Source organism: Archocentrus centrarchus, chromosome 13, assembly GCF_007364275.1.
Source record: "Archocentrus centrarchus isolate MPI-CPG fArcCen1 chromosome 13, fArcCen1, whole genome shotgun sequence".
NCBI lineage: Eukaryota > Metazoa > Chordata > Actinopteri > Cichliformes > Cichlidae > Archocentrus > Archocentrus centrarchus.
In genome coordinates this window covers 36,151,516-36,165,087 of record NC_044358.1, presented here as the reverse complement: position 1 = coordinate 36,165,087, position 13,572 = coordinate 36,151,516, and the positions used below count along the sequence as shown (strand labels likewise).

General features: G+C 42.2%; 2 protein-coding genes across 5 annotated transcripts in view; one reads left to right on the top strand and one right to left on the bottom strand.

Annotated features, from left to right (window-relative positions):
- Positions 1–556: 556 nt before the first annotated feature.
- On the top strand, positions 557–4,103 carry hspa13 (heat shock protein 70 family, member 13). The gene is made up of 5 exons (XM_030745305.1): positions 557–740; positions 836–1,176; positions 1,316–1,529; positions 1,712–1,879; positions 2,082–4,103. The coding sequence occupies exons 1-5, from the start codon at positions 716–718 to the stop codon at positions 2,651–2,653; spliced, it is 1,320 nt and encodes a 439-aa protein (XP_030601165.1). The 5' UTR covers positions 557–715; the 3' UTR covers positions 2,654–4,103.
- A 387-nt stretch (positions 4,104–4,490) lies between these two features.
- gdpd5b (glycerophosphodiester phosphodiesterase domain containing 5b) overlaps positions 4,491–13,572 on the bottom strand; it is a 48,559-nt gene continuing 39,477 nt past the window's right edge. Inside the window, exons 9-17 of one of the 4 annotated variants that reach the window (XM_030745149.1) lie at positions 12,658–12,740; positions 11,568–11,718; positions 10,488–10,709; positions 10,133–10,290; positions 9,885–10,032; positions 8,481–8,563; positions 7,738–7,752; positions 6,379–6,491; positions 4,491–5,730 (exon numbers count right to left, since the gene is read on the bottom strand). In XM_030745149.1, the coding sequence (XP_030601009.1) occupies positions 5,645–5,730; positions 6,379–6,491; positions 7,738–7,752; positions 8,481–8,563; positions 9,885–10,032; positions 10,133–10,290; positions 10,488–10,709; positions 11,568–11,718; positions 12,658–12,740 (1,059 nt within the window). In that variant the 3' untranslated portion in view covers positions 4,491–5,644. Of the gene's footprint in view, positions 5,731–6,028; positions 6,183–6,378; positions 6,492–7,737; positions 7,753–8,480; positions 8,564–9,884; positions 10,033–10,132; positions 10,291–10,487; positions 10,710–11,567; positions 11,719–12,657; positions 12,741–13,572 lie in introns of those variants that run through there. The other 3 variants (XM_030745151.1, XM_030745150.1, XM_030745152.1) reach the window with 3 other exon arrangements.

The window sequence follows — 13,572 nt, the reverse complement described above, 5'->3', positions numbered from 1 at the left end:
ATACTTTGGCACGCAGACTGGAGCAACCACAACCAACCTTACAGTTATTAAATGGCCTCCTCTACCTCCTGCCACATCCACCCCAATAATTCTCCATATCCTTTCTAAATACTACAAAACAAGTGGGTTCTCTTACTAAATTTACTTTTATGAATGAAGAATTTGGTCAAGGACACAATTTTGCCTCTGTACACCACCGCAATGGATTGTACCTCTGTAATATGAACTTAGTTTGATTAAATTAAATTAAGGTCTACTTAATACTACTACTACTTCTACTTCTTCTACTGCTACTACTGCTAATAATAATAATAATAATAATAATAATAATAATAATAATAATAATAATATATTTTAAAAGTTAAAAAAAAAAAAAAAAAGGTGTTTCGGATTTCCCTGATTGGTTGACCTCGTGCATACGTCACAAAATGTTTATTATACGTGTCATGTCGCTAGCGTATATGGGATTTGTAGTATGAAACGACCATTTTTCTGCGTTTGCCGTGGTGCTCATTGTGCTGGTTGTAAACTACATTACCCAGAATCCCCAACGAGTCATGCAACATCGACGTGTATTTTGTTGGTGGACAGAAAATTTCCCGTTTGTCGTTATCCAGTTGTCAAACGCCGGACACGGTTTCGCCACAACTTTCAACAGTTTTACCGACATTTCGTGAATTTTAAGCGTCGGGTGACTTCGTAACAGCGTCTGACGATGGCCGGAGAAGTCTCTATGATTGGTGAGTAGAATAGCGGTTGTTTTTTTAGGGTGCTGTGTCACGAGCTAGTAATGGTTTGGTCCACCTGTTATAAGCGTGCTGTTATTGCACCACAGGTTCGGTGATTCTGGCCCTGTTATTGGCTGGCTACCTGGGCCAGCAGTACCTGCCTCCCCCTTCACCCAAGGTGATCGGCCTGGACTTGGGAACCACCTTCTGCTCCGTGGGGGTCTTCCACCCGGGCAGCGGGGAAGTAGAGGTGATAGCGGATGAAGAGGGGAGGAAGAGCATCCCCAGCGCGGTGTCTTTCACCAACACCGCGGTGCTGGCTGGACACGAAGCTGTGGACCTAGCTGACACCAACCCGCAAAACACCATCTACGATGCCAAGAGGTTCATTGGAAAGATATTTGAGCCAGAGGTGCTGGAGACGGAGAGCGCTAGGTACCCGTTTAAGGTGGGTTATCCTGGGCTTGGCTTGGAAAGATTTCATTTCAGGCCAGCCAGTCAAAGCCACCATTCTTGGATGCATTTATGCAATGATGTCAGATATACACTCAACAAAAGCGTCCTTTTTTATCCTGCCCTTCCCGTAGGTGATAAACAACAATGGCAGTGCAGAGTTTGTGATCTCCACCAACCACACCTTCACTGTGAGCCCAGAGTTCATCGGCTCCAGGCTGCTGCTGAAAATGAGGAAGATGGCTGAGCGACAGCTGGGCGTACTGGTCAATAAGGCCGTCATCTCGGTGCCTGCAGAGTTTGATGAGAGGCAGAGGAACTACACAGTGAGAGCCGCTAACCTTGCTGGTCAGTTTACTAACGAGTCTCAGACCTGCACATTAGGTGCCTGAGTTTACAATGTGAGCTGTGCACAGTCTTTGAATCCATCACAGCTCTTCTTATCAGCCATCATTAAAAACCCTCATACCCTACATTAGTTTTATAAGTGGTACAGTGTTCACGCTAACTCTCCTGTCTCTGTCTTCCAGGCTTGGAGGTCTTGCGTGTGATCAATGAGCCCACAGCTGCAGCCATGGCCTATGGCCTGCACAAGGTGGATGTGTTTAATGTGCTGGTGGTGGACTTAGGGGGAGGGACTTTGGATGTGTCTTTGCTCAACAAACAGGGAGGCATGTTCCTCACCAGGGCCATGGCAGGTAATGTGCTTCACGGGTTTATTAATAAGAGATGGGAGGTAGCCCACTGTTTTAAAAAAAACAAAAAACATATATATATATATATATTATTTATTTATCTATTTGTTTTTTTTTATTTATTTATTCTTTACTTTCCCATGATTCAGTTCAGCAGTTGTCTTCACGCTATACTGATGTTAAGAGGGCCTTTTTTTTTCCCCAGGAAATAATAAGCTGGGAGGTCAGGACTTCAGCCAGAGGTTGCTCCAGTACACGACAGAGCGAGTCCGGCAGGAGTTTGGAGTTCCCCCCACTCTCAAGGAGGACATCCACCATCTCCGGCAGGCCGTGGAAGCTGCCAAGCTCAACCTCACTCTCCAGCCCAGCGTAACCATCAGGGTGCCCCTGCACCTTCACACCCTCGACAGCTCCGAGGGCTCCACTCCTCCTCCGGTTCTCTTCCAGGCCGTAATCACTCGAAAGCTGTTTGAAGAGCTCAATGAAGACCTCTTCCAGAAGATCCTGGCGCCTGTAGAGACCGTGTTAGCCGAGGGTCACCTGGAGAAAGAGGAGGTGGATGAGATTGTTCTGGTGGGAGGGTCCACCAGGATCCCACGGATCAGGAGGCTGATTAGAGAGTACTTTGGGAAGGACCCCAACACATCAGTAGACCCTGATCTGGCCGTGGTGACCGGTGTGGCCATTCAGGCGGGCATCATGGGCGGCTCCTGGCCGTTACAAGTGAGTGCCTTAGAAATACCCAACAGACACCTGCGCAAGACGAACTTCAGTTAATCTCAATTCACATTTTTTTTTTTTATTATTATTTCATGCTTCTTAAATGTGCTTCATTAACATCTGCTGATGGGCAAGAAAAAACAAACATGGAGCCCCATCACCTAAAAGCTTACAGCTGTCTGTCTGCTCATCGTATGAGTGGCCCTAAGATCTCAGAATGCTGACTGCGTACTGAAACAACATTTTTCTACAGTAACTCGTAACAGCAGAAGTGAACTGTCTGGTTTCACATTTTGAGAGACAGCGGCTTACAGCTGATAGTGAGACAAGGTCACGGTGTGGCTGAGAAGCCTCTCTGTCACGTGTCTGCTGCCCGTTCAGCTTCAGCATTTAATGCTTAGTGGCATGGATACATAAAAGGTGTTCAATTCAGGGAACAACGACTTCTTTAGAAAACATCATGACTAGCCAGTACATGTCCAGCTATTTATTTATTTATTTCTGTTAATTGTATGGCTGTGTGTGTCTGTGTATGTATGAATGTGAATGTGTGCCTTTGACCTACATTTTTTTCGATTTGTCCATTAAAGGCTGATGTGCTGTGTGCTCGTGCCTTTCAGAAGAGCTGCTATATTGTTTGAACTGTTCCATCAGAGGCCTTCGTCCCGCTCTTTGTAAATCTTTGGTCCTGCTCATTATTTTGTAGAAGTCGCAGGGCCTGAGCGAGACCTCGGTTTAAATGTGTAGATATGCACAGTTTAAATGACCGCAAGGTTCTTAAATTTATAAATGAAGTGTTTCAGTGACTTGCAGAGTTCACAGCCAACAGATGAAGGTACAAGCTGTAGAGAACCTTCATTTTTGTTTTTTTACAGTACTGTAAATCATTAGCTTCGTGAGTAAATTAGATAAAGGTTATTTGCCTTTAAAAGGGCCCAAGGAGATGTGCTCGGTGTTGCATTTTCTGTGCAATAGGAGGTGCTTAAAAATTTTTGTGCACGTCAGATTTGGGAGGACAGACTGCTTCTGCTGCTGTAGTTTAGAGAAAGGCAAGGAGGACCAAAGCGTTGCTTATCGGTGCCTTGTGTGTTTGATACTGGGGCATGTGTTCCTGTCACATCCGGATGTTTAACGGCCCTGTTTGAGAATATGAGTGCAAAAAAAATAAAATGTTTTTGTTTTTTGTTTTTTTGGGGTGCACATCAAGTATGGAAGTTCATTCTGGCAAACAAGCAGAACTGTGTCTGCGAGTCTGGAAAGTTTCAGTTTTTCAGCCCACATTCCTTTGAAATTTCAGTCTTATATATTTTTTTCCCTGATGTAATTCATAAAAAAAGGTGGACCTGTTTTTGTATTTCACACCCTCCAGTAAAGACACTAAATCATGTCAATTCCCAGTAAGGGAAAAAAAAAAAAAAAAATCCTACAGTGTTAGAATCTATTTTTGTATCGCGACTTTCACTCAGTGTAAGAGTGTTTTCACGTGATAGTGTCAACTGTTGTGATCTGCTTTTCAGTCTATTAAAAAAAAAAAAAAAAAAAAAAAAAAAATTGTTCACTGTCCTTTTATTTTGAAAAGTCAGGAGGGCGGGGTAATGATTATTTTATCTGAGGCCTCTAACTGAAGGCAGAGAAGTTCAGCAACAAGATGAGTGAACTCATACCTCCCATTTAACTAGGTGACCTAGATGGGTTACAGCAACAAAAAAAGCCATGACTCCAAATTGCTCGCTGTTCCAGTTGTGCCAAATGACATTTACCAGATAACTAAAGTAATCCTTTTAAAGATCTCTGAGGACACCGCACCCTCCTGAGAATTACTAAACTGACACTCTGTAAAGTTCTGTGCAGGCAAACATTGATGATTTCAGCAGCTGTACAGGAGACCAGAAGATGTATTTCATTCATTAAGACTTTAATTTAGAGTTTTTAACATTTGCTTCTGAGGCACAGTAATATCCAACATAAGAAAACACAAAAGAATCCATTTCTTGACCGGTTCTGATACCTGTCGTATCCCTTTCATTAGCTTACAGGTTTATTTTCACATTTAGCGCCCACTTCATTTACTTTACAGCGGTCAGTTTCACACCAGCAACCAGCATTTAGATGCATTTTGTTCATCGCTGAAAAACCACAGACTTGGCTGCAGCTCAAAGGCTGCACAGGAAGTGAAAACTAATTTAACCAGACTATTGCTTAACTGTCACGTTAGTTCAGATGTCATAGTGGGCTGGAGCATCTCACACATTTGAGTCACTTTTTACATACAGTACATACAACACTCAGCACTGCACACAATTATATATCCAGTCAGAATACACACAATACACATGTTAAAAATGTACATTCACCAATAACCATAAAAAGATGAGCACCCCCACCCCGGACCATTCAAACCAGTTGTACTGGGAGCACAGCTCACACGAGTCAGTAGGAGGGATAGAGTTCCATGCACTGGTAGTACAGGAGGGCTCTCAGCCTCTATCAAAATAATTGTCTTACACACACATGTGAATATTTCACCTGGAGGAGAAGGCAGGACTTCTGTAAACAGTTTCTTTGTGTTTTTTTCCTCTTTAAATATAAATATTACTGTTAGTAAGTCTATTACAAACTACAGCACAGTGGAGTGCTGCCAGGATACAATGAGCTGTAAGCTGTTTGCCTCATGCTGCGATAAAGCTACGGTAAAAAGAAATTCATCTGCCGAGAGAAGACTATCTGCTTAAAAGAACGAACTGCTTTGTTTACTTTAAGCTAATTCTCCAAAGCAGAAACTCCTCTTTATAAAGAAGCAGGCCAATGGGAGCTCAGAGGGACAGAGGGGGATGAGGAGGCCACACAAAATTCAATCAATGCAAAGTGCCCTTTGATATACATACAGTATGCGTGAGAGGGAGGGGAAAAACTACTATTTACAGAGTATACACAAAGATACTGCAGTCTGTTAGTTAATCGGGGCAGCAGAGGTGGAGAGACACTTTACAGTGTCGCAGGAATGACGGGATCGCTGAGTAGTGTTGTTTTCATCTTGCGGGGCTGAGATCACTGGCCGATGCCCTGATTGGCGTAGTAATTGTAACTGTTGTCTCCATAGAGCTCCTCAGCACTGCCAACTCCGTTCCCCACCTCTGGAGGGCGCCAAAGGACAAGAAACAAAAGAAAGTTGTATTTCACAGTACAACATTTACAACTCTTTCTGACCTTGCCACATTTACAAAAGCACCCTTCCTCAATATGTTAACAAAATAAAAGGATTAGAAAAATGATAAAGAACCACAAACAGCTGGCACTTAACATGACTCACCTTTGACCTCCAGCACCAGAGGCTGTCTAGACAGACTGGGACATGAGCTCCCCTGGGAGGATTTTGGGGGGGGAGGACGGGTGTATGAAGGGATGGATGGATGGATGCAGGTATGATGATGAGGAAAAAGGACAAAGTAGGCAGAGAGGTGGAAGGTAACGAGGGATGCAGCGGATGAACGGAACAAAGGAAGAAGTCACTGCTTGTGAAGAAGGATGGAAAGGTGCTGCACATCAACACGGAGGATGTAGGAGGGAGGCTGTTACTGGGGCTGACCTTTAACATGGAAGAGAGGAAGAGGAGGAGCAAGAACATTTACAGACACTCAGACAGATGCATGCTGGGATGGACTAACATGCCATTTGGGAACCGGAAATTTATAAATAGGTTTCAGTTCAGAAGCCCAAATTAATGAGAGAAAAATAAAAGGAGAACATTTACTTTTATCTTTCATTCACTGCACGGGCCTTACCAGAGAAGATGAGTTTCTCCTTCATGACGTTGATGTCTCCACTGGACCTCCTGACAGCAGCATTCAGCATGATCTGTTCAGGGTTATAGCTGCGCATGCCGCTCGTCCGATACCTGCAGTGTTTGCACAGGCTGCATCAGAAATCGGCACGAGACACTGGGACACTAAAGACAGCTGCACTGGGTTACAGCTTGGAAAACATTTCGATTTTAATAAGCAACATGGGTTGTGTGCATGCCCAGCTGTGTTTGAATGTGCAGAGCTGACTGAAACATGTTCAGATTCTGATTTGTTGGTTTCATTCGTCCATTGTTTGGATGTTAACTCATGCATCTGAAGTATGGCAATTTGGGCGAGACGAAAAACAGGGACAGGGTTTGCATGTGATTAATAAAGTATAAGCACCACCTTTGTGAAGGATTTATAAGCTGTAAAGGCAGTTTAAGTAATGCTTTATTTTAAATCAGTGAAGGGCATTTAGCAAGAATAAAATGTTTTTTTTTTTTAATGTGTTTATTTTTGGAATCACTGGAAGCGATTTCATTTAAGTGTTTGGGTTTTGCTGGCAAAATGTTCAATTAATTAAAGAGTACATAGTCACTGCTGAACAGTCTTAAAATACTGTTATTCATAGAACTAACTAAGCAATGTCTCAGTAATAAAAGAAACAGATATTAATAACCATTTCCTTGTTTTTGGCACAGGGAGTGAGTTTTACTTTTACACGATCATTCCCAACAGTCAAGGCAGGTGATTTCATTTCCTGCTTGTCACAACTTAATCCTCACTTTAATGAAAACAGCTCTGATTTCAATTCATTTAACTTGGAAGCATTAGTCATAATGAACTGTGACTAATGCACAGAAGCATTTAGAAACAAACACAAGCGAGCCAGGGTTCGGCACGTCAGCATCAGTCAGATCCAATCCTGAGGCACTTCCCCAAGCGAATGGACAGCTCCAATTCATTTTGGACATTTAGTCATTAACTTATTAAGACTGATGACACATTTAAAATCTCACTGTGGACTAGTTTTTGTTCTATGTGGGCAGAATACATTTTATTTGTTTAGCAGAGGAGCATGAAGATGAGAAGTTGTTGCTGTCACAGAGCAAAGTGGCAGCAGTGCAGTACAACCAATCAGGTGAGACAGAGAAAAGGAGGTGAGAATAAAAATAGGAAGTAGAACTAAGGTGGAGAGAAAACTCTGAATCAGATGGATGACAGTTAAAAAAAAAAATGGACTAAGAAGGAAATCAATGATGCACCAAACAAAAAGAATGATGGGTAAAGATGATGAAAGATAGAAAGGAGGTGAAAGGAAAGAAGACTTTGGGTCAGAAGAGGCAACCCAGTTACCTGATCATGTGATAGCTGAGAGAAGATGCCAGAATGCAGCAGGGAGGAGGAGGAGGAGGAGGAGGAGGAGAGCATGCACATCGGGCAAAGGAGAGAGGACGAGGAAGAAAGAGAAAAAAGGACAAAAGAAGGCAGGACACAAGAGATCAGTTTAGAAGCCAGCAGAAGCTACTGAATAGCTCCAATAAGCAGAGCAAACTCATACTGAACCCTTAAATTGGAATAAATGAATAAACAAATCAATGCCTTCCATGCCAGTGATGACAGGAGGACAGACCATCTGTCTCTGGGGTCATCAGATAAAAACAAAAACAAACTCTTCAACACAGGAGCAGAAGTGCGGGGGTGGGGGTGGGGTAGGGGGGGCTGGCTTAGCCACAAGAAAACACGTTCATATAACGTGCACCTTTCTCTGGTTTGGAATAAAACAGAAATACACACGACAGCTTAGAAAACCACAAAACAAAACGGGCTTCAAAGGGATCCTCATTTCCAGTCATTATCAGCAGCATAAAGAGATTAAATAACAGCATCATTACGTATGAGCTGTTACTTTACTGATGGGTTCCAGACAGAGAGAGAGGTCTACTGAGTAAATGTGTTTGTTAATTAGCAGTGATGAGTGCGTTTAGGTGTGAAAGAGCAATAATACACCTGCAGAAAAAGAGAGGAACATTAACTCTTGCACAAGAGCTCACTTTAATGATCTGTCTGCTGTTATATCACCAAATGTGTGGACTTACTTCTGGAAAATGAATATTCCTATGACTACAGCGAAGGAGATGAGGTCTGCAGACACCCACGCCAGGCAGTATTCATTTGGTCTCTGGAAGTGCGCGCGCACACACACACACACACACACACACACACACACACACACACACACACACAGAGTAGATCTGAGTTTTGTCTTCAAGGTGTTTACAGCAGAATCCACCACTGGGTGGAGCTACATGCAAAAGAATAGAGTTAAATGCGCCTCAACTGTCTCTAAATTATATAGACTGTTTTTTTCTGAATAAACCCCCATAAAAAAGTAATTCTTTTAAACAAGCACTAACAGGCATCCCCATTATCAACTACTATTAACATAAAAGAAAATCTCTGCTTTACTAACTACTTTCTATCCTTCAATATTACCTTCTGTTTGTGTTACTGATCTCTCATGCCAGATTTGAGAGGAAATTTTTCACAGTTCGATTTAACAGACAGTACCGCAGATGCCACGAAAGCCTAAACTGTCCCTGAACTGGAGCAATGAGCTGCAGATCATGTCCACATGTTGTCATGCAGAGCTGTCGTATGGCGGCACAGATGGGGAGAACGGTCTGGCAAGCTGCGCACACAAGGGCGGGTGGAACAATAGCAGAGAGGCTCAGTGTGGGTGCTACCCATGTCGAGAAGTTTCAATAGGACGACTGAACTAGAAAACACTGAGTCACGCACTGCAGGAAACACTACAGCGAGCAGGAGTTCAGATGAAAGCGAGGCTCTCCTGTTGATATCAATTAGTAAAATACAATTTAATTACAGAGAAGATGCAGTTGAAGGAGAGAGACAGGTTAAAGAGGCCCCTCATAGCCTTCACAATATGCATGTATCCAGTGCTTCCCGTAATTCGGTCCAGTAAATTAAATTAAGGCACCGGTGGACTCCACTCAAATTATAGTAGCATCTAAAGGACCACTGATTGCAGTAGGATGCAAGAGAGGGGTAATCAGTGATTGCTATAACTAAAACTCTAAATACAATTCTGTTTTAATTTATGTGCTACCACTTCACAACAGTCATCTCAAAGTGGTTTGTATTGTAAGGTAAAGACCCTTTAATATATGAGCTAGGACTCTTAACAAAAATACCTACATGACAAGCAGGCTCAGCCTCTGGCAGCTATATCCCATTCATAAACTTACAGTTTATAGATTTCATTTATTTTTTATTTTATTTTATTATTTATTTTATTTTATTTTTTATTTTAAATAAATTTAAAAAAATAATCCAAGCAAGCAGTGAACCTATTTTAATATGATTTAAACTTAAAAAGGTGTGAAAAAAAATCTAAATGCCAACAAAAAAAAAGAAAAAAGACAAATCACTGTCTCAGAGCTACTTTGAATAAAACTGTACTATGAGTGATGAGTCCTTACCATTAACCAGATGGGGTAAGGCACCTTTTGGAGGATATGCGGGGCCTCTGAGGAGACTGATGACACCCCGCTGCACCAGAGCACCGAGTACAGCCAGGGCTCGTTGACTGTGTAGAGGGTGATATTGATGTGGGCCTCGGAGAAGTTCCTGAAAAAAAGAAAACACATTCAGGCACCTTTTTGACAATACATCTATGTGCTGAAGTGCCAGACTGATAGCACGGCATCAGGTTTGTGTGTGTTCCTACCTGATTTCCTGTGTACTGGCTTGGTTATATCTGAGCAGCAGGCTGCTGATGCCCGAATGCTGCAGAATTTGAGGGCTCTGTTTCACCACTGAGGTCTGGATCAGATCGGGTGCTAGCTGTCTCACCTGAGCTCTGTCCTCATCAGGAGTCCACATCACCTGGACACGGCACAATAAAGAGGACAAACAGTTACATTAGAAGCTCTGAAAGTTTGTATCATCATCAACACAAATATTTTTATATTAATTTGCACTTTAACTCATCCATTTTGCATGAAGCATGCAAACAAAGCAACACCAGACATCATGCAGCGATAAAGACTAAACACAGTGGCATTTAATCCCTATATAATTACCAGGCTTTGAGGAACCCCAGATTGCTGCACAGCTCTTAGTGTATCATTGATCCAGCTGTGGTAGCAGGGGTGCTTTGGAGGAGGTCTCCGCAGCCTGAAAACCACTGTGCTGTTGTGATATGAGGCCAGTTTTAGAAGCTGCTCCAGGCTGCACACACTCTGGTTGGCGATCCGATCCTTCTCACGCGTAGACAGGGTGTGCACGGTCCAGAAGGGGTCATCCTGAAACAGGATCATCACCGGTTTTACTGTTTAATTTAAAGATTAATACAGGATACTACATTGTAATAACAATACAGATTTATAATACTTATACTAATACAAGTGCTTGGTAGACCATTCAGCAGATCATTGGAGGACGCCTACAGGAGATTAAAAATAGCTTTTTCCTGTTTCCTTTACATTTCTTGCTTCACTGCTCACTCCCTTTGGAGAAGATCACGAAATTCTTTTTATGTAAGCCTTCCATGATAATCTGTCTTTTCACTTTTTTGACTACACACTATCTAAACACACCTGCTTAAAAAAAAAATAAAATAAAAAAAATACATACACACCTACACACACACAAACAAGAGTCATAATTACACCAAGAGGCAGTAAGGCTTTTCTTGGAAATGCAATATCCATCCACACAGTGTGCACACATGCAGTGTAAATACACTGAGGAGGAAAGAGGAGAAAGTAATGAAGACTCAAACAAATACAGACAGCCAAGTCTGAGTCTTTGCACTTCACAGTCTCATCTCATAAAATCTAACCCATGGAAGGAAACAATTTAACATGACATGCTTAAACATCCCTTTAGAAACAAACTTGCGCTTTTAGAAATGTACAAATTATTGGAAAAGCTGTTTCTTGAGTCACGTCTGTGTAGTGTATGAGGATTACAGTGAAATATGGCCCAGCAGCTCCCACTCAAGCTTCAGTGGATGTTAATATTTTGATGAAACCCAACAATGTCATGAACAATCAATGGGCGAGGACACATAGTGCTTATGGCTCACTGGGCTAATGGCACACACATGAGAGCATCCCCTCGCACTAAAGCTGTAGTCCTTATGAGCAACCAAGAACTACCTTGAGGAACCACTGTCCTGCGTTGAGCTGCTGCAGATCCGTCCAGTTGAAATGTGAGGCTTCTTCCATCTGTCTGTCTGGGAAAACTTTCTCTATGTCTGTGGTCCTTCGCAGGGTAAGGTCACGCATCAGGAAAGGAACACCATCCATACTAGCGAACAAAAGGGTAAAGCCAAAATATTTTTACTGGCTGGGGGAAAAAAAAAAAAAAACATGTTATATTGTATGCATGCATGAGCGCACGAGCGCATGTCTCCAGTCTCCTGCAGGAGGGGAGTCTCATTGTTGGTCTGGCTGTCATCAAGTCTAATTACTCAGCGCTGTCAGGAGCTCACCTGTCAGCGCTGGACCATCACACACCCATTCACCTCTCTAAGGACTGTACAGTGAACACACACTTTTAGGCACACAAACTGAACCAGGGCTGCTGCTAAAAAAAAAAAAAAACCCATCTAAATCAAATCAGGATGCACTGACAGTCTTAAAACACGCTACACTTGGAAATGCAGCTCTAAAATGCAAACACACACTTTGCGCCAGGCAACACTCCCCACCTCCACACAATCACTCCTCCTCCATAACTGCACATGCACGAGTAGACATGTACACCCACTATTCATCATATAGTATGGCCACTGGAGTATCCACCCACCCTATTTCCTCTCTTCCTCCAAGTGTGCCTCTCTGTCTTCTCTTATTATGCTAGCGAAATCATGCAGCAATTTATTGACTGCACTGATGTGCTGTTGCATCACTTTAGTCTGTTTAATGCATAATGCCTAGGCCTCATTGCATGTACACATACTTTTAGTACTTTCCTTTTAAATATTAATAATGCTTTGCTTTCTTCCTTTTGGTATTTGGAGGACACAATTAAAAAAAAAAAAAAAAAAACAAAATATTGAGTTTGAATGTGGTCCCATGTAAAGTTGTCCTAGCACTAATATTAAGACATTTTGGAGAAACCAGTGATTGTAATAATCTATGAAATCCCAACTGGGGGAAGGAGGCAGACTTTAAAACAGACACTAGATAACCTTTTATTTGTTTTGCTTCATCATTCTGCTGTATTGATTGAGTGTGTGTGTACCTGATGGCCACGTCAGCCTCCAACCCGGTGACGTTCATCTGCAGAGCTCGCTGGAAGGACCAAATTGTGTTCTCTGGTGCGAGCTACAAACGCACCCACACAAACATACACACACACACACACACACACACGCAGAGTAAGGGACAAAAACAATAATTAACACATAGCTCTGTAACAATGACCTAACTGCTGTCTTTTCTAGAAGAGCTACATCTGTTCATGAGAAAATGACACAGAACGCATGCAGGTGGAGGGGGGGTGGGGGTCTGTCACAGGTCACAGCTGTGGATTGCTCTTTAACTCTTCTAGTCAAGGTTATGATCAATACCACAGAATCACTTACTAGAATAGTATCTTCCTATGACAGCCTGTGAGTAAAGTTAGTGCCTGAGAACCACAGGGTAGGAATGATGCTATAATCAATACAGAGCGATTGTGGGACAAAGAGTTCAGTGATGTGATCATTTTTCCCCAGTGGGAGTCTCACAGCCTTGCACAGCCACTCCTAAATTTAGATTCCACTGTGAGAATTGATTGCTTTGCAAAAATACCACAAAAATCTGGGTGTGTTTTTTGAGCATTTGAGCGAGTAAATGTTTCGAATACTCATCTTCTTTTTCCTTCTAAGGGTTGCATAATACTCTACAGTACGTTATGCCAAGGGCGTAAATTTGTCTGTAGGTGATGTTGAGAAGCAATAAAGTTAATCCAAGCACATAAATCAATCAAGCAAAAACATACTTTGGTATGTATATTGGATGATATTTTAATGTGGCCATAATTCACTGCCATTCCAGATCTAACTGGTAGCGGTAAACACAGTAGAAGATTTTAAAATCGGGTTGTAAGAAGACTACAAAATAAAAATGAATGAAAAACAAAGACTGAAAAAAAAAAGGCAGCACATTTTTTCCA

Bases quoted from the DNA above. Each gene is read 5' to 3' on its own strand.
- hspa13 (XM_030745305.1), top strand. From the start codon at position 716: ATGGCCGGAGAAGTCTCTATGATTG. The intron at 1,177-1,315 runs GTGGGTTATCCT...CCCTTCCCGTAG, and splicing joins GCGCTAGGTACCCGTTTAAG to GTGATAAACAACAATGGCAG. The intron at 1,880-2,081 runs GTAATGTGCTTC...TTTTTTCCCCAG, and splicing joins CCTCACCAGGGCCATGGCAG to GAAATAATAAGCTGGGAGGT.